The following is a 19519-nucleotide window of genomic DNA, read 5'->3' as shown; positions in this document are numbered from 1 at the left end:
GTACTAAACAACAGATGTTCTAGTAAACAACATTACAGATCATCTTCGTTGTATTAAAATTTAAAATGACAAAACTCAACCCAGTCTCTTTTTGTTAAATTTCAGTTTTATCAATATTAGCCATTATAAAAGTATAAGTGAAAGGTACAAGAAGCAATACAAATAAAGCAAACAATTCAGTCAAACATACAAAGTCAGCGCTCTAGTCTAACCATACAACGGTAAAGTTAAATAGCTTATAAAGTTATGAAACTTCACTTAGCCCTAAGCCAAAACGATTGGCCAGGGAACAAATTATAGATTCACGAGACCAAAAATCGCCCGTTAGATATACACAAGACGAATTATATCTCATGTTTAACCACTACAGAGACGTCAGAGTCAGCGGCAAATGTCAGAACGACTAGCCGAGGGAAGGCTGTTCCAGGCGGGGTACATGAGCGCAGAGCGCCCGGTGATCGTCTGGATCTCAACTGGATACAATTTTCATAAATCTTTATAAATTAACCACAGATTTGAGCTTTAAACAACTACATTCTCGCCTGAAAAACTCTTAAAACTACATTTCATGATACAAAAACAGTAGTATTATATTTCAACTGTATATAAAAAAAATGGCGCTTCTTATGTTGTCATTCTCCTCGGCGCAGCCTATGCTCGTTATCAGCTGTCAATCAAGCTGTCAATCAAAGTTAACCACGCCCTTATTTGTCATACATTTTATATCTAAATACGATCTAAACTAACGAGTTAGAAAAAAATTCACCCCCCTCACAGTTGTCAGGCACTCGGAAACTATCGAAAAATACAATAAAATCCATGGGACCAACCTGTAAAAACATGAATTTATGCTGTGAAATCGGACATTTTAACATGGGGGTCTATGGACATTTGCTCCCTTTTGGGACCTGCCCCTAGCGGATTTTCGATGTATTGCAGTTTTTCGCACTTCCGGGTAGGCTTCATTTTTCAGATTAGAATGTTGCCGCTTGATAACTATACAGCTACAATGGCTATGGTAGCACCCAAAACTGCTGAGAGAAGTGTAACCGGGTTGTAATTATATCTTTATTTTTAAGGCTGAAATGTCACCAAATCCTGATGAACATTGTTTTCTATATGTTTAAGATGTGTTTTATTGCCAATATTTATGCCTGAATGTTGTATTCAGACCATGGTGTTAATATCTGTACTGTCACTTTAAGAGGTCGCAGGCCTTGTGTCCTCATTTATTTGTGCTGTGTGGAGGAGACTGCATGTAATGTAACAGAGCCTTATGTATATTTTTGTTGATTTGTACAGACAAATCCACCATTCTGCCTTCATTAAAAGAGCAACCAGCAGTTGGTCGTGGTCCGGGTCCTTTCTTCACTCATTACAACAGGAACACAACGCAGAACATACAAGGGTTAATGGACGTGCATCCAATCTAACATAAAACTGTTAAAGACAAAGCACGCCCGTTACAGAAGCATTGATGAAGCTGTGGAGGATCTAACTTTAGCTCCGAGAAAAAAACACGGACCGTCTTTATCCAGGTTTCTCCATGAGCCGTGTGAGAGCGTGAAATATGTTTTTCATCTCTCTGTGGCCGTGTGTGCACGTACGATTTTGACAAAAACAATCGTGAAGTCAGATTGATCAATATGGATAATGATGAGAGATTTACATCGAATACAACAGAGGACCCTGATCTAGTGTTCACAGAAAGGGATTGGGTTCTGTTTTATACCAGAGTTTGGAGAGACTGAAAGACAGGGGAGATGATCCACTTTTCATTGCAGAGTGGTCTGGATTAACAATGGGGACAAGATACAGACTGCTTAAGGACCACTTTAACAAAAACCCAGAGGATTACGTTTACATCCTTTGCAGTGATTTTGGAAAGGATGCACCCGAACGCGCATGGCCTATTTCTGAGGCTAACCATCAAAAATACTATGATTTAAAATTCATGTTTCAATGGAAGGATTTACCTGTGTTGGAAGATATTTTTGCTAAAATAGATAAACTTTTTAAATGGTGTGATGCATATGAAAGGTACAACAACGTCAGAGTGAAATTATTCCACCCTGAATGGTGTGTATATAGTAGGCGTGGTGTTCATGTAGCTCCGCCTACATTCTACAACCATTAAATACCTGCCCCTGACAATCCCACTCCATTCACGCATCATGTCTCAAGAAACCGTTCCCTCACCATTCTCTCCTCTTGGACCTGTTGACGCATACACAACAACAACAGGATCATCAACTGCTACGCATGAATGCCTGCAAAAAAGCACAGACTGGCTGAATACATTTTGTACAGAGCTGCATGGGTTATCACAACCTAGGTTTCCTCACGAGCTCCGGATCTGGTGGACCCATTACAGCTGCAGCAGCCACTGAGGTCACTGACACGTCCGGTGACTATGTGGATGGTTGTATCGGTGATGCTGGACATAGAATTATTAAAGCAGTGGCAGACTCTCAGGTTTTTGCGCGCGAGAGACCCGCGTTCGATCCCGGGTCTACCGGCAGATAAAATTATGCCGTCAATGCTCGCTCTGTCAGTTCCCTGAAAAGGCGACTGCAGATGTGTATTTTGCAGCCAACGAGCACGTTGTACAACCCGCTCGCCTGCACCCAAACACCGTTTCTATGGTGTTCCGTGCGTCACTGGCGTAAGGAGAAAAGAGTTTTCTGGTCCCGCTGCGGACGGACCGACCTCCATCTCCTATACATTTCTCATTCCCCTCTGAAATTCAGGCGACTGGAAATGTCAATATTGCAGTGAACGAGCCTGTTGTAATGCACGCAGGCCTGCAATAAACGCCAGCATGTTGACGCTCTCTGTTTCTATGGCAACTTCTCGCTCGTTCAGTTCCAGTAAATGTGACTGTTCCAGTGTATTCTGCAGTAAACAAGTCGGCGACGCAGCACGCTTGCCTGCACACAAACGCCGCTTTTACGGCTACCCAGATAAATCCCATAAGTGTGAATTTTCTGGTGTCCCGGCCACGGCCGATGGTGTTTTATGTGTAGAAAGAATGCCCACTGCCCAGTGCCCATCTCTACACACAAGCACAGCCCGTCACACAGGGCTCGCGCACATAAATCGACTCAGATCGATTGCGCATCAAACGTGGTAAATGTGCCCACTGCCCAGTGCCCACAAACACTACGTTATGCATGTCTCACGTTTTCTGTAAAAACGAAACCAACGTGCATTCGCTTCACTCAAGCGATCAATGCTTTCGGTGTGGTAAATGTGCCCGCTATCCCGCGCCCACATCCACGCACAGGCATGACAGTTCCCACGGGACTCGCCCAGCCCTCCCCCTCTCGGTTGACCGCCGCAGAAGAGTCGAGCGCGGGTAATCTGCCCGCTGTTATCAGCGCGCCCCTGCCTCAAATGTCACGAGCGCGACGCTTGTGTTACAGCACACCGAAGCCTCTCGATCGCTGAGCGAACGGAGCACGCTTCGTATTCAACCCCTAGCTATTCATGCAGATGCATGGGCAAAGCTGCCTGGGGTTTCGAAGTGGGTGCTAAACATTATAAAAAGAGGCTATTCGCTGCAGTTTCGCCGACGCCCTCGCCTCTATACGGCGCGCGTCGAGACCACGGTAAAACAGAAGTAGCACATTTACTTCGAGCCGAAGTGGTGAAACTATTGAACAAAGGGGCCATAGAGCCTCTCTCTCATGTTCAGAGCGAAGGAGGGCTATACAGCAGATACTTCCTGGTACCGAAAAAAGACGGGGGTCTCAGACCCATACTAGATCTAAGGCAACTGAACAGAGTGCTTGTGAAACGACGGTTCAGGATGCTCACGATCAGACAAATCCTCGCGCAGGTTCGCCAAGGAGATTGGTTTGTGTCAATAGATCTGAAAGACGCGTATTTTCAAATACAGATAGCGTCACGTCACAGGCAATATTTGAGATTCGCCTTCGAGGGCCAGGCATATCAGTACACAGTCCTGCCGTTCGGCTTATCCATGGCACCCCGTACATTTACGAAGTGCATGGATGCGGCGCTCGCACCCCTCAGAATGAGAGGCGTGCGAGTACTGAACTATTTGGACGATTGGCTGATTCTAGCGCAATCGCGCTCAGTGCTCATAGAACACACGACCGTTTTACTCGATCACCTCGAGAATTTGGGTCTCAGTGTCAATTGGGCGAAGAGCTCTCTGTCACCCAGTCAGCAGATATCTTTCCTGGGCACAGAGTTGGACTCGCTGTCCATGATAGCGCGACTAATGCCACAGCGCGCGGTCGACATTCACTCGTTCCGCTGCGGCGCGTCTGTCCCGCTCAAGAGATTTCAGAAGATGCTGGGTGTCATGGCCGCAGCATCATCAGTACTCCAGCTGGGCCTGCTCCGCATGCGCCCGCTGCAGTTTTGGCTGAAAGCGCGAGTCCCACGCCAAGCGTGGGCATCCGGTTTGATTCGCCTCAAGGTCAATCAGAAGTGCGTCACAGCTCTGAAACCTTGGAGAGCAAACGACTGGTACCAGTCAGGTGTAAGCCTGGGGACTTCCTCGAGGGTGAAAGTGGTGTCCACGGACGCGTCCACCTCGGGATGGGGAGCGCTGCTCGAGGGCAGACCGTTCTTCGGCCAGTGGTCGGAACGGGAGAGGCTCCTGCACATAAACTGCCTCGAAATGCTGGCAGTAGTCAACGCGCTGACGCGTTTTTGTCCCCAAATAAAAGGACGCCACGTCCTGGTCCGCTCGGACAACGTGTCTGTGGTGTCCTACATAAATCGCCAGGGCGGCCTCAGGTCCAGGAACCTGTACAGGCTAGCAGAACGCCTCCTTGGTATGGGCTCAGCGCAACCTGCGCTCGCTCAGAGCAGCGCACGTGCCTGGGATCCTGAATATAGGACCAGACAGACTGTCCAGGAACAATGTTCCGGCAGGTCAAGAAAACGCTCACTGTCCGGAATTTTTCTCCAAGAGCAGGGACGCGCTGGCTCATGTATGGCCCCGCCGCCCGCTCTATGCTTTTCCCCCCGTCTCTCTCCTGCCTCAGGTGATAGAGCGGATCAGGGAAGAAGGATGCTCAGTATTGCTTGTTGCACCGTTCTGGGAAAACCAACCTTGGTTCCCAGTTGTGATGCAGTTAGCGAGCACTGCCCCGTGGCCAGTGCCAGTGAGGAGAGACCTCCTCTCTCAGGCCCACGGCTCGATCTGGCATCCTCACCCGGAATTGTGGTCCCTTCATGTCTGGGCCATCAACGGGTACATGTTGAACTCCCTAAGGGAGTATTAAACACGATCACGCAGGCTAGAGCTCCGTCTACGAGACGGCTCTACTCCTCGAAATGGTCAGTGTTTTCGGGCTGGTGCACAGCCCGTGGCGTGTCACCCACAGACTGTGGAGTGACGGAGGTGCTTTCCTTCCTACAAGAGCTGTTGGATAAGGGCAGGACCCCTTCCACGCTCAAAGTTTATGTGGCGGCTATAGCAGCGTTCTCAAGAACAACGCTTGGTCAGTCAATAGGAAGGAACGATTTAGTCATCCGCTTCCTTAGAGGGGCTAAGAGACTGAATCCTCCCAGACCTCCCTCAGTCCCCGTATGGGACCTTTCTACGGTACTGGAAGCCATGAAAGGAGGACCATTCGAGCCTTTACAGTCGATTGATCTGAAACATCTGTCTTTCAAGACTGTGTTTCTGCTGGCTCTCGCTTCAGTGAAGCACATAGCTCTCTGTGAGCGCGACGTGCATGGAATTTGGGCCTAATGACTCAAAAGTTATACTCAAACCTAAGCACGGTTATGTTCCGAAATCCCTCAACACACCGTTTAGGGCGCAGGTTATCTCCCTGTCAGCCCTACCGGTCCCTGATGAGGAAAGAGACGCGGGCCTCCTTTGCCCAGTCAGGGCATTACGAGCTTATGTGTCTCGCTCGTCTGTTTTCAGACAGACAGAGCAGCTCTTTGTTTCGTTTAGCTGGCGTTCTAAGGGACTTGCCGCGTCGAAACAGAGCCTATCCAGATGGATAGTTGATGCTATAGCGCTGGCATACGCCTCCAAGGGCATGCAGTGCCCGTTGGGTGTCCGAGCGCACTCCACGAGAGGCATGGCCTCTTCGTGGGCCTGGTCGAGTGGGATTGCCTTGCAAGATATTTGTACGGCGGCGGGCTGGGCCTCCCCGTCTACATTTATAAGGTTTTACAACCTAGAGGTTCCCGCCCTGCAGGCCAGGCTGCTGTCGGTCTAGTTAACCAGTATTATCTGATCTGATGCTATCAGCTCAGAATGCTGCGTCTACTGAGCACAGCTCGATGATCGACAGTGAAAAGCAGTAGCACAAGATGTGCCTGGGCAAACTGTGTAAGACCCACATTTCCCCATCAGTTCAGGCCGTACCCCGCCCTGTCTGTATGATGAAATTCGCGTCTAAGCGACGCTGCCATATGTGGAAGAGTGCGGCTTCGCCACTCCATCTTCCCGGACTCCCTGTGAGTTCCCTGGGTGATTGTGCACTATATGAACCCCAAGCTTTCGCCCTTGGGTCTTTGGTGTCAGATCTCAGCATGCACAGCGTTTTGCATTGGGTTCCCTAGCGTAAGATAACTTACGCAGTACGAGAGACCTCTCGTAAGAGAACGTACTCGGTTACTAACGTAACCTCGGTTCTCTCTAGAAGAGGGAACGAGTACTGCGTATCTTGCCGTGCATGCGCACGCTCTGGTTGCTTCTATGATGAAAAACCAGATAATAGCTGCCTGCGAGCGGTATTTATAGGCCTAGACCACACCCGTTTTGGCGGGACGTGACACAGCGGGCGCGAAGCACCCTCATTGGGTCTGGCGTCACGCCAGGCCTCGCTCGATAGGCTGCTGCAGTTGCCGCAGAGCAGCCAAATAGGCGCTCGAGCTGCCTCGCCTATGACTGCATGCTGCCGCAACGCGTTTTGCATTTTTGGCTTCAATATCTCGCGGAAAAAGGATTTTCCCCTAGCGTAAGATATCTTACGCAGTACTCGTTCCCTCTTCTAGAGAGAACCGAGGTTACGTAAAATATGCAACAACAAAAAAAATGGTTTTGCTCTGAGGAAACATATTGTGGCGAGTGCGACTTTTCTACCTATTCAAGGTCTTCAATTTTAATGAAGACACCGACTACGCCACCCGGGGAGTTTCGCCCTGGGAAATAGAATTAGACTAGTTTGATGACTCAAGTAAACATAATATTTCCAGAAAGCACACAGGTTCGATTCATGCACGAAGCCAGAGACGTAGTTCCAGTAAAACAATAATTTTATTTGTACCATTAAAATCAAATATAAAGTATCATTCACAAGAAATAATAGATAATAAAAAATAAAGAAAATGGGAGTGCTGAGGCCTTACCAGTGGAGGAAACCGGGTCAAAGTTGTGGGATCTCAGGGGTAAAGGATTCCCTGATCACACATATACACACAATAAAATAACCAAACTCAAAACACACCAAAAGAGGGAAAACACAGCACACAGGAGGAGACACCACCACCGAGGACACTGATACCACCACTTCCGGCACTCAGCACTAAAAGAAGAACATTCAATTAAAGACAGAAAAAAATCAATAAACCGTAAATCAATGAAAACACAAAAGGAAAATCTTCTTTATAAATACTTAATCCAAAGAATATATAAACTAATCAAAAGTATTTATCAAGACAGAAAAATAAACAAACCATCAATCGATGAAAACACAAAAAAAGGAAAATCTTCTTTATAGACACTTAAACCAAAATAAATATATAAACTAATCAAAAGTATTTATCAAACAACAAAAGCCACACACCCAGATAGCAAAAAATATCGGCACGGCTTCTTTTTGCCGCCGGCCCCAAGCTGTCGGCTATAGGTGCGTCCCGCTGGCGGCGATGAAGCGTTTGCCGCCGAATACGTCACTCCCATTTCTTGCGAGATGCCGCCGGCGAACAGCCGCCGGGCCGCCGACTTCATTCTCTCTGGCGGTTGCCGCCGTCTAAATGAACCGCGGCCGGCTGGCGGCAAGCCGCTTTGAAATCGACCAGCCATGAGTGAAACTGACAGCATCTTAACTACTTTTCACATTTAAAGCGATTATAATTATTATGTGAATTATATACATTTTTGTTGTTGCTCCAAAGCCATTAGGGGTTATAACAGATTTGACTCTGATTCCATGATAAGGTTTAGGAAATTACATTTAAATTACTTTGAAACTCTGAAGCGATAATATGTAAAATATATAGAATTATTTTATTCACTTAAGGTGACAATTCTTTACATTTCTTTGATTTATGCACAATTTGAGATGCACCAATAGACCAAAAAGAATTCCTTTTGTAAAACTTACTTGGCAATAAATATCTTTCTGATTCTGATTAGTTTTTAAAATAAATATTTCATTCATGGTATGAACAATTTAGCAGAATAAATGGATGAAGTTAGATTTTTCACCAATGCTTGAAATCAGTGAACAGTGAAAGACATCTGCAACTTGGCCAAAATCTTGGGTTTGCTTTATATATTTTTTATTAATTTGCAACCATGGTAATGTCTATGAGAAACATGAAAATCCCTGTTTTGACCTGAAGGATAAAGTGAAATATTTATAAATATTTTGTCTCTCTGTCACTCCAGGAAATTGTGGTTATGTCTTTCATTGTTTTACAAGCTCAATTTTTAATTTATTTTACCTTTTACATGTATAAGGAATTACTTTGCAGTTTGCAATTGCGAGTTTTGCGACCTGTACAAATGTTTAAGAAAGTGTTAAAGCACAAACAGAGAAGTACCTCCACCGGTCGAGAGGGGCAGCACCTAAAAAACTGAAGCAGATTTACTCGTCTCGTCGTCACACGGTTTCAGTATTTGGAGAGAGGAAATATACGATCTTTTAAGTAAGTACATTTTTCCTTTTTGTTTAACGCAATATATATATGTTCATTTTTGACATTGTTTTTAGTTCTTCTTCTTAAAATCTGTTCTTGCCTAACTAGTCAAGCTAAAGTAAGTTAGCCTTGTTTGCAAAGTTTCCGCCATGCTTCTGCCATAGCTAGGCTAACGTTACTTAGTTTCTTCCTGGCGTTGAGTTTTTTTCTTCTTCTAAGTATGTTTAACTGTTATGTATGTTTATACAAGTGTGAGTACATGTGGTTTAAGATAGTATTGGTCAGTCGAATTAACTAACGTTACAGTTCCTGAACTACGGTGGGAATGGTAACGTTAGCAAAATCTTCACGACAAGAAAGACTGATCAGTATAACTTGTGTTGTTTTCTAACTAAACATAATTATGCTGCTAGTCTAGATTAGTGTTCGCTACCACATGCTGTTTCACCTTTTTTACACACTGAGTTCAAGCATGTTCTAACGTTACATGTTAAATGTATCTAGCTACAGTAGGTAGCCAAACTTTACATCTAGAAAGACTAGTTTAACTTTTGGTGTTTTCTTACAAAAATAACGATGTATATAGGTTTTTTATATGATTTTGTTTGTCTGAACATGGTTTTCTGTTGATCCACTTGTGAAAATTACTGCTTTTTCGAAGGTGTGAGCATTTTAATGTTTAATGTCAAAAAGTATACTTTATGCTAATGTTTCTTCTATTTTAGATGCTTCACATTGTTCAGTTTATCAACAAGGAGGATCTGCCATTTGCAGTTGTTCCGCAAGAGTGGCTCAGCGAAGGGCATGTGCCATTTGCCCCGTTTAACCTCTGCAAAAAAGACAAAGGAACAATTTAGCCATCCGCTGCACACCTCCACACAGCACCTGGGAGAAACATCATTTTAAGTTCATGAAGGGAGCAGGTAAATGGGTCTGACTTGTACATTTGATTTTCCTTTATTTCATCTGTGTAATTTATTTGTCTGTTTATTGTGGATAGCGGAATCTTTCATTCATTATTATTATTATTATCATCAAATTTCTGTTTCCTCTTTCTTAGAACCAGGTTTCTCCCCAGTAATCCAGAATCCGCCAAGAGTTTGAGTACAAGTAAGTGATGTTATTTGTGAAGTTTTTTGTCTTGGAAACTATTGCTTCTATTTAAAGTTGGCATGAACTGGAAGTTACAAACGACTTTTCTCCAGTGTTGTGACGTATTTCCAAGTGAAAGGGAATATTGAATAGAGGAGCAGGGTTTTACTCTAGCGCTCCTCCTCTCCATCTCTGCTCATAGCAGACTAATGGTTTGAGGGGAGTTGCTACGCCCTCACGCCATTGCACATGACCGGAAGAGAAGTCGTTTTGAGGGGGGAGGGAAGGGTAACGTATTTGATTAAATATTATAAGGGTACATGAATAAAAAATGAAGTGCACAGATGAATCATTTACATAAACACTACAATATTACATATAAAAATACAAATTGTAAAATTTGATTTCATGCTGACTTTAAGATGATGAATCCTTTAATCATAATCTGTTTTTCACTAGGACACTTGATGGGATTCGCTGCAGCAGTTTCTGGATGAAAGGTGTTGAGGTGTGTTGTACATTCCATTAGCTTTGCACAGTTCAATTATTGTTTCATTACTGAATATGCAATACTCTGCATTGAAATGAAAGCTGTTATGTTTGCTCCCCCAGCTCATCAAGTACTAAGCTTTACACCCCCGGCAGCAAATTTACCCTGGCAGCATATGGGTGAAAACTCTGGAGGTATGTAATACGTTGCGCTTAACTAAGTGTTACATTTAAGTCCAATTCATTAACACTAGAACTCCCAAGGCGGTCATTTTGACCGTTTTTAAATTTTACAGTGTAATAAATTTGTTAAAATAAAATAAATGTGGCTGTAGGACTCTGACTTTTCCTAAATATGTGTATATTTTATTCTGACACTGTTATTTTATTAAAATCACAAAAAACAAAAAAGTTCTGACTATTTCTACCTAGAATGACCATGACGGTCATTTTGACCGCACGCATTATAGATATCATAAGTCCGTTTCGCGGAGGGACTTCATCACACGACTGGCGAGCGAACTTCACTCCGACCTCATGGAATCAAAAGCCATACAACTGGAGGAACTGCAAACAAAATAAAACCAAGGAGACATGTGCCAAATGTCACAAAGTGGTGTGTGGGAGCTGCACATGAAAGGCGGTGTTTACCTGTGTGGAAAGTGCGTAAGCGTCAATGATGCGGGGTGTTCGCGCCGTTCAAATGGGCAGTTAACCTGATTTTGTTCGTTAATATTTTTTGTTCACTGAAACTAATCGTTCTAAAGCAATTCGTTTTCTTGTTTAGCTAATGTTCATGTTTTTTCTTAGCCTGTTTGTGTGTGTAGCTATACTGTATTGTGCTGCATACTGTACGTGTCCGTGAAAGTTTTTACAATGTATTCAAATATATCAGTGTTTTTGTTATTGTATAGGCTATTATGTTATAAGTTATTGTATCATAAGATTTGTTTTTATTGTACAAAGAAAATAAGAAAATATTTATCAATTAGGCTGGAAAATACATTTTCACATTCATTTGAATTAAGATTTTGTGTTTATTATTACCTATCATAACATTGTAGATCCATTTATTTTTTGATTTTGTATTGATTATTGACCTTATTTACAAACAGGGCTGTACTAAACGGTATGAAGCTTTGACGTTTCCTAACTTTTGTGCATGTCTATTCACGTGGTGAGTGCGGTGAAAAAAATATTATTTTGACGCAAAACGTTCCTCACATAGAGGCAGCACCTGTCGGGGCAATCTTTCTTTTGTGCTTGTTTTAAGGGCTATGACGACAGGAATTAAAAGCTTCATTGGAAAAGAGAAGGTTAACATGTACAATAGATATGACATGACGAAAATGACGTTCAGTACGGCCAAATGAACGTCAAAGTATGAACGGTCAGAATGACCGCTATGGTAGTTCTAGTAGTTATGGAATTCCGGTAGTTCTAGTGTTAAATGTATGCAATAACTTCAAACATATTTTTACATGTCAATGATTATCAATAGGAGGGAGAAAGTCATTGCTCTATTGTTGGCCCTTGTACTCCAATGGCATCTCGTGTCAAGCATGAAGTTTTCAGCTGTGAAGGTATATTCTAGCCCTATGTCTTAATGTCCAGTGTTTTAACAGTATTGCAAATAGTGCCTTTAGTTGTTTGTTTTATTTTTAAAATGTAGAACCAAGCCCTGAGGGAAAGCAATGCACGAGCAGGTGAGAACTTGCACTGTTTCTTAAATTGTACTTTTTTGTGTGTGATGTAAGTCCAAAATGACCATATGCCTTTCATTTTGTAGCTTCGGATGACAGCGGCTCACTTCAAGAGCAGGTGAAGCAAGTTCAACAAACAATGTTGAAGACGTTTGCTTGCACTGGGCAATCAGGTACAACTTGCAAACAGCACCTGTGGTTGTTGGTTTAATTCCCACTGGGGCTACCGCTACATGTAGTAGACCTAGATATAAATGTTATAGTTTAGTAGTTGAGGGACCAGGACTGACTATTTTATTCTGGGAAACCCTGTAGGTGCAGATCAGACCCTTATGCTGTGACGTCTTGCAGAGTTTGGTGATGTTGGAGTTATCCCTGTCAGGGGATCTGTTACTCCCCCTACACACCCAGGAAGATTTGCCGTGTCTTGACAACAGTTTGAAGCAGGATAAAAAGCTCCAGGAACAATTTGTAAGTTTGCTGATTATAACGCCATAGAGTAATCTAAAAAGTAAAATTTAAGATTGTAAACTGCATATATTACAGTCTGAATCCTTAGCCTTTCACATTTTTTATTTATTTATGAGAAGCTTCAGAGAAATGTAATTTGTAACACTTTTTTGGATTTTCAGCTTGGTGTAGGGGATAAAGCATGTTTTAGAGACATGTTCCTTTAGACCAGTGGTTCTCAATTCCAGTCCTCGTGACCCACTGCTCTGCACTTTTTGTATGTCTCTCTTATCTGACACACTCAGTTCAGTTCATGGAGTCTCTCCTAATGAGCTGATGATCTGGTTCAGGTCTGTTAAATAAGGGAGACATACAAAATGTGCAGAGCAGTGGGTCACGAGGACTGGAATTGAGAACCACTGCTTTAGACCATTGTTCAAAGTAAGTTGGATATTTTTTTTATTATATTTAAGTAGATGTGTATGGCCTCATGCAATTCAAATGAAATGACAGATCTGTATTTTCTAAATTAGCCATCCGGAAGAACCTGGCAACCCAGGATGCCACTGATGAAGCGGTCTAGGTTAACGTTTCACGTTACCTGAAAGGAGCATCTGACCGTGAAGGCAGAAAAAGGCACCGCACAGCTGAGAGGGACCCACAGCCGACCACTTAGGCTGACTACTGACACCCCAGAATCACTGACAACTGGAATCCTTTCTTTATCTTGCAGTCAGTAACATCAAGACCCCTAAAGAAGTCAGAAGTGTCACACTATACTCACTAACTGTGGAAATTACTTTCTTTTTTTTCTTTTTTCAAATAATGCTTGTAAGTCCTTGTGCCACAGGTCAGCATTGCAGCTATAATGGTCTATTCTACTCCAGAGCTTTACTATAAATTACTACCACTTAACCTATTGTTAGAAATGGCTTGTAAATGTGATGTCATACTTTGATTTATTTGGTATCCTGCACATTATTTTGTATCAAGTATTCTCTTTACTTGTCATAATGTTTACAGGTAATTTTTTTCACCCTAGAGCTGTCCTCTTTATATGAACAATTATTGTAAGAGTTGTAATTTGCTTGTAAGGCTGTTTTTTGTTTTTGTTTTTTGTTTTACCAAAATTTAATAAGAAACCTGCATGTTAGTATATTGATTTATTTATTTTTCTGTTATGTTTCAGTGATCTGACACATCTTGTTTAAATGACAGTTAATGTACTTTGAAATGTGGAATAAAAATGCCAAATGGATATTTGTCTGGTTTGAGCAATCATTATTCTTGATAAACTGCATGCTATAAATATTAAATATTATATATAGCCAGAATAAGCGGCGGCAGATCGCTCGAAAATAGCGCTTGCCTCCGGCGGGCCGCGGAAGGGCCGCCTTCAATATAAAGGCGGCGGGACGGCGGTTGGCCCGCGGGCCGGCCGCGGAACGAAGGCGGTAGGAAGGCGGCTGCCGCTTTTAAAAAGCGGCTGCCGCCGGCGGTGCGCCGTCCAACGTGTTTGCGATGTCGCCGTTCTGCCGCTTCTACTGCCGCCGGAGCGCCGACGGTGGGCCGCCGACTCATTGCTATCTGGGCACACGCACACGCACACACACACACACACATACTAATAAACACAGGCAGCCACAGAATGGCACAGTTATCGTCTGTGTCAGTCACTGATATACTAGTAAAATGTTGTGCGCGACGAATCCCTCGCTGTTAAGTGCATACCCAGATAGCAAAAAATATCGGCACGGCTTCTTTTTGCCGCCGGCCCCAAGCTGTCGGCTATAGGTGCGGCCCGCTGGCGGCGATGAAACGTTTGCCGCCGAATACGTCACTCCCAAATTCTGCGAGATGCCGCCGGCGAACAGCCGCCGGGCCGCCGACTTCATTCTCTCTGGCGGTTGCCGCCGTCTAAATGAACCGCGGCCGGCTGGCGGCAAGCCGCTTTGAAATCGACCAGCCATGAGTGAAACTGACAGCATCTTAACTACTTTTCACATTTAAAGCGATTATAATTATTATGTGAATTATATACATTTTTGTTGTTGCTCCAAAGCCATTAGGGGTTATAACAGATTTGACTCTGATTCCATGATAAGGTTTAGGAAATTACATTTAAATTACTTTGAAACTCTGAAGCGATAATATGTAAAATATATAGAATTATTTTATTCACTTAAGGTGACAATTCTTTACATTTCTTTGATTTATGCACAATTTGAGATGCACCAATAGACCAAAAAGAATTCCTTTTGTAAAACTTACTTGGCAATAAATATCTTTCTGATTCTGATTAGTTTTTAAAATAAATATTTCATTCATGGTATGAACAATTTAGCAGAATAAATGGATGAAGTTAGATTTTTCACCAATGCCTGAAATCAGTGAACAGTGAAAGACATCTGCAACTTGGCCAAAATCTTGGGTTTGCTTTATATTTTTTTTATTAATTTGCAACCATGGTAATGTCTATGAGAAACATGAAAATCCTTGTTTTGACCTGAAGGATAAAGTTAAATATTTATAAATATTTTGTCTCTCTGTCACTCCAGGAAATTATGTCTTTCATTGTTTTACAAGCTCAATTTTTATTTTATTTTACCTTTTACATGTATAAGGGATTACTTTGCAGTCTGCAATTGCGAGTTTTGCGACCTGTACAAATGTTTAAGAAAGTGTTAAAGCACAAACAGAGAAGTACCTCCACCGGTCGAGAGGGGCAGCACCTAAAAAACTGAAGCAGATTTACTCGTCTCGTCACACGGTTTCAGTATTTGGAGAGAGGGAAGATACGATCTTTTAAGTAAGTACATTTTTCCTTTTTGTGTAACGCAATATTACTATGTTCATTTTTGACATTGTTTTTAGTTCTTCTTCTTAAAATCTGTTCTTGCCTAACTAGTCAAGCTAAAGTAAGTTAGCCTTGTTTGCAAAGTTTCCGCCATGCTTCTGACATAGCTAGGCTAACGTTACTTAGTTTCTTCCTGGCGTTGAGTTTTTTTCTTCTTCTAAGTATGTTTAACTGTTATGTATGTTTATACAAGTGTGAGTACATGTGGTTTAAGATAGTATTGGTCAGTCGAATTAACTAACGTTACAGTTCCTGAACTACGGTGGGAATGGTAACGTTAGCAAAATCTTCACGACAAGAAAGACTGATCAGTATAACTTGTGTTGTTTTCTAACTAAACATAATTATGCTGCTAGTCTAGATTACAGTGTTCGCTACCACATGCTGTTTCACCTTTTTTACACACTGAGTTCAAGCATGTTCTAACGTTACATGTTAAATGTATCTAGCTACAGTAGGTAGCCAAACTTTACATCTAGAAAGACTTAGTTTAACTTTTGGTGTTTTCTTACAAAAATAACGATGTAGGTTGTTTATATGATTTTGTTTGTCTGAATATGGTTTTCTGTTGATCCACTTGTGAAAATTACTGCTTTTTCGAAGGTGTGAGCATTTTAATGTTGTTGATTTTGCCTGAAATTTTTTTATCAAAAAGTATACTTTATGCTAATGTTTCTTCTATTTTAGATGCTTCACATTGTTCAGTTTATCAACAAGGAGGATCTGCCATTTGCAGTGGTTCGGCAAGAGTGGCTCAGCGAAGGGCATGTGCCATTGGCCCCCATTTAACCTCCGCAAAAAAGACAAAGGAACAATTTAGCCATCCGCTGCACACCTCCACACAGCACCTGGGAGAAACATCATTTTAAGTTCATGAAGGGAGCAGGTAAATGGGTCTGACTTGTACATTTGATTTTCCTTTATTTCATCTGTGTAATTTATTTGTCTGTTTATTGTGGATAACGGAATCTTTCATTCATTATTATTATTATTATTATTATCATCAAATTTCTGTTTCCTCTTTCTTAGAACCAGGTTTCTCCCCAGTAATCCAGAATCCGCCAAGAGTTTGAGTACAAGTAAGTGATGTTATTTGTGAAGTTTTTTTGTCTTGGAAACTATTGCTTCTATTTAAAGTTGGCATGAACCGGAAGTTACAAACGACTTTTCTCCAGTGTTGTGACGTATTTCCAAGTGAAAGGGAATATTGAATAGAGGAGCAGGGTTTTACTCTAGCGCTCCTCCTCTCCATCTCTGCTCATAGCAGACTAATGGTTTGAGGGGAGTTGCTACGCCCTCACGCCATTGCACATGACCGGAAGAGAAGTCGTTTCGAGGGGGGAGGGAAGGGTAACGTATTTGATTAAAGATTATAAGGGTACATGAATAAAAATAAAAAAATGAAGTGCAGAGATGAATCATTTACATAAACACTACAATATTACATATAAAAATACAAATTGTAAAATTTGATTTCATGCTGACTTTAAGATGATGAATCCTTTAATCATAATCTGTTTTTCACTAGGACACTTGATGGAATTCGCTGCAGCAGTTTCTGGATGAAAGGTGTTGAGGTGTGTTGTACATTCCATTAGCTTTGCAAAGTTCAATTATTGTTTCATTACTGAATATGCAATACTCTAGCCTGACTACGTCAGACTTTCATACTTCCGCTCAATTTCATTTCGCTTCTGTACTCAGTCTGAGACAGCATCATAGCTTTCCGTTTTCCTCCGGCCTGAAAACAGCCGGCCAATCAACGAACAGAGGGCGGGCTGAGAGCCGTGACGTAGACGCTGATTGTACCGTGGATGCGTAGATTTACTTAAGAAATCTGCAAAAGTCGTTCACAGCCATGTTCACTCCGGTATTTCGCTCGATGGTTTTGTTTTCGCATCATACATGTGTTTACAGTGGAAGTTAGATGCGGCTGAGCATGCGCATAACACACGCCATAACCAAACGTTATGTGATTGGCTTACGGGTAACCAATGATTTTAAACTTCAGACAATTAAACTTAAGTCCAATTCATTAAATGTATGCAATAACTTCAAACATATTTTTACATGTCAATGATTATCAATAGGAGGGAGAAAGTCATTGCTCTATTGTTGGCCCTTGTACTCCAATGGCATCTCGTGTCAAGCATGAAGTTTTCAGCTGTGAAGGTATATTCTAACCCTATGTCTTAATGTCCAGTGTTTTAACAGTATTGCAAATAGTGCCTTTAGTTGTTTGTTTTATTTTATTTTTTTAAATGTAGAACCAAGCCCTGAGGGAAAGCAATGCACGAGCAGGTGAGAACTTGCACTGTTTCTTAAATTGTACTTTTTTGTGTGTGATGTAAGTCCAAAATTACCATATGCCTTTCATTTTGTAGCTTCGGATGACAGCGGCTCACTTCAAGAGCAGGTGAAGCAAGTTCAACAAACAATGTTGAAGACGTTTGCTTGCACTGGGCAATCAGGTACAACTTGCAAACAGCACCTGTGGTTGTTGGTTTAATTCCCACTGGGGCTACCTGTACATGTAGTAGACCTAGATATAAATGTCATAGTTTAGTAGTTGAGGGACCAGGACTGACTATTTTATTCTGGGAAACCCTGTAGGTGCAGATCAGACCCTTATGCTGTGATGTCTTGCAGAGTTTGGCGATGTGTCTGTTGGAGTTATCCCTGTCAGGGGATCTGTTACTCCCCCTACACACCCAGGAAGATTTGCCGTGTCTTGACAACAGTTTGAAGCAGGATTAAAAAGCTCCAGGAACAATTTGTAAGTTTGCTGATTATAACGCCATAGAGTAATCTAAAAAGTAAAATTTAAGATTGTGTACTGCATATATTACAGTCTGAATCCTTAGCCTTTCACATTTTTTATTTATTTATGAGAAGCTTCAGAGAAATGTAATTTGTAACACTTTTTTGGATTTTCAGCTTGGTGTGGGGGATAAAGCATGTTTTAGAGACATGTTCCTTTAGACCATTGTTCAAAGTAAGTTGGATATTTTTAAAATTATATTTATGTAGATGTGTATGGCTTCATGCAATTCAAATGAAATGACTGATCTGTATTTTCTAAATTAGCCATCCGGAAGAACCTGGCAACCCAGGATGCCACTGATGAAGCGGTCTAGGTTAATGTTTCGCGTTACCTGAAAGGAGCATCTGACCGTGAAGGCAGAAAAAGGCACCGCACAGCTGAGAGGGACCCACAGCCGACCACTTAGGCTGACTACTGACACCCCAGAATCACTGACAACTGGAATCCTTTCTTTATCTTGCAGTCAGTAACATCAAGACCCCTAAAGAAGTCAGAAGTGTCACACTATACTCACTAACTGTGGAAATTACTTTCTTTTTTTTCTTTTTTCAAATAATGCTTGTAAGTCCTTGTGCCACATGGTCAGCATTGCATCTATAATGGTCTATTCTACTCCAGAGCTTTACTATAAATTACTACCACTTAACCTATTGTTAGAAATGGCTTGTAAATGTGATGTCATACTTTGATTTATTTGGTATCCTGCACATTATTTCGTATCAAGTATTCTCTTTACTTGTCATAATGTTTACAGGTAATTTTTTTCACCCTAGAGCTGTCCTCTTTATATGAACAATTATTGTAAGAGTTGTAATTTGCTTGTAAGGCTGTTTTTTGTTTTTGTTTTTTGTTTTACCAAAATTTAATAAGAAACCTGCATGTTAGTATATTGATTTATTTATTTTTCTGTTATGTTTCAGTGATCTGACACATCTTGTTTAAATGACAGTTAATGTACTTTGAAATGTGGAATAAAAATGCCAAATGGATATTTGTCTGGTTTGAGCAATCATTATTCTTGATAAACTGCATGCTATAAATATTAAATATTATATATATATATATATAGCCAGAATAAGCGGCGGCAGATCGCTCGAAAATAGCGCTTGCCTCCAGCGGGCCGCGGAAGGGCCGCCTTAAATAAAACGGCGGCGGGACGGCGGTTGGCCCGCGGGCCGGCCGCGGAACGAAGGCGGTAGGAAGGCGGCTGCCGCTTTTAAAAAGCGGCTGCCGCCG

General features: G+C 42.0%; 2 protein-coding genes and 3 long non-coding RNA genes across 8 annotated transcripts in view; 4 read left to right on the top strand and 1 right to left on the bottom strand.

Moving 5' to 3' along the window:
* The window catches only part of LOC309494917 (pregnancy zone protein-like), a 44364-nt gene that overhangs the window by 23691 nt on the left and 1154 nt on the right, over nucleotides 1-19519 (bottom strand).
* Nucleotides 7792-10680, top strand: LOC309503025. The gene is made up of 5 exons (XR_014207468.1): nucleotides 7792-8877; nucleotides 9594-9791; nucleotides 9929-9978; nucleotides 10420-10468; nucleotides 10573-10680. It is a non-coding gene; the product is annotated as an uncharacterized lncRNA (long non-coding RNA).
* LOC309503028 lies at nucleotides 11899-13860 on the top strand. 2 transcript variants are annotated; one of them, XR_014207470.1, is made up of 6 exons: nucleotides 11899-12032; nucleotides 12122-12155; nucleotides 12239-12325; nucleotides 12468-12623; nucleotides 12785-13043; nucleotides 13136-13860. It is a non-coding gene; the product is annotated as an uncharacterized lncRNA (long non-coding RNA). The 2 variants fall into 2 exon arrangements; XR_014207469.1 differs by lacking the exon at nucleotides 12785-13043.
* LOC309503042 lies at nucleotides 15180-16980 on the top strand. The gene is made up of 3 exons (XR_014207476.1): nucleotides 15180-15411; nucleotides 16147-16345; nucleotides 16489-16980. It is a non-coding gene; the product is annotated as an uncharacterized lncRNA (long non-coding RNA).
* On the top strand, nucleotides 17491-19272 carry LOC309502923 (uncharacterized protein). Of its 3 annotated transcripts, none has more exons than XR_014207433.1 (6): nucleotides 17491-17631; nucleotides 17727-17760; nucleotides 17844-17930; nucleotides 18109-18235; nucleotides 18397-18454; nucleotides 18547-19272. XR_014207433.1 is itself a non-coding variant. In XM_082175582.1 (5 exons), the coding sequence occupies exons 1-4, from the start codon at nucleotides 17530-17532 to the stop codon at nucleotides 18192-18194; spliced, it is 309 nt and encodes a 102-aa protein (XP_082031708.1). In that variant the 5' UTR covers nucleotides 17491-17529; the 3' UTR covers nucleotides 18195-18235; nucleotides 18547-19272. The 3 variants fall into 3 exon arrangements, 1 of the variants encoding a protein (XP_082031708.1); XR_014207434.1 differs by having other exon boundaries at nucleotides 18073-18235; XM_082175582.1 differs by lacking the exon at nucleotides 18397-18454.

The sequence above is a fragment of the Leuciscus leuciscus genome (genome assembly GCF_965113295.1).
Source record: "Leuciscus leuciscus genome assembly, chromosome: 1".
NCBI lineage: Eukaryota > Metazoa > Chordata > Actinopteri > Cypriniformes > Leuciscidae > Leuciscus > Leuciscus leuciscus.
The sequence above is the reverse complement of the archived record's forward strand: the minus strand, read 5'-3'. Positions and strand labels throughout refer to the sequence as shown.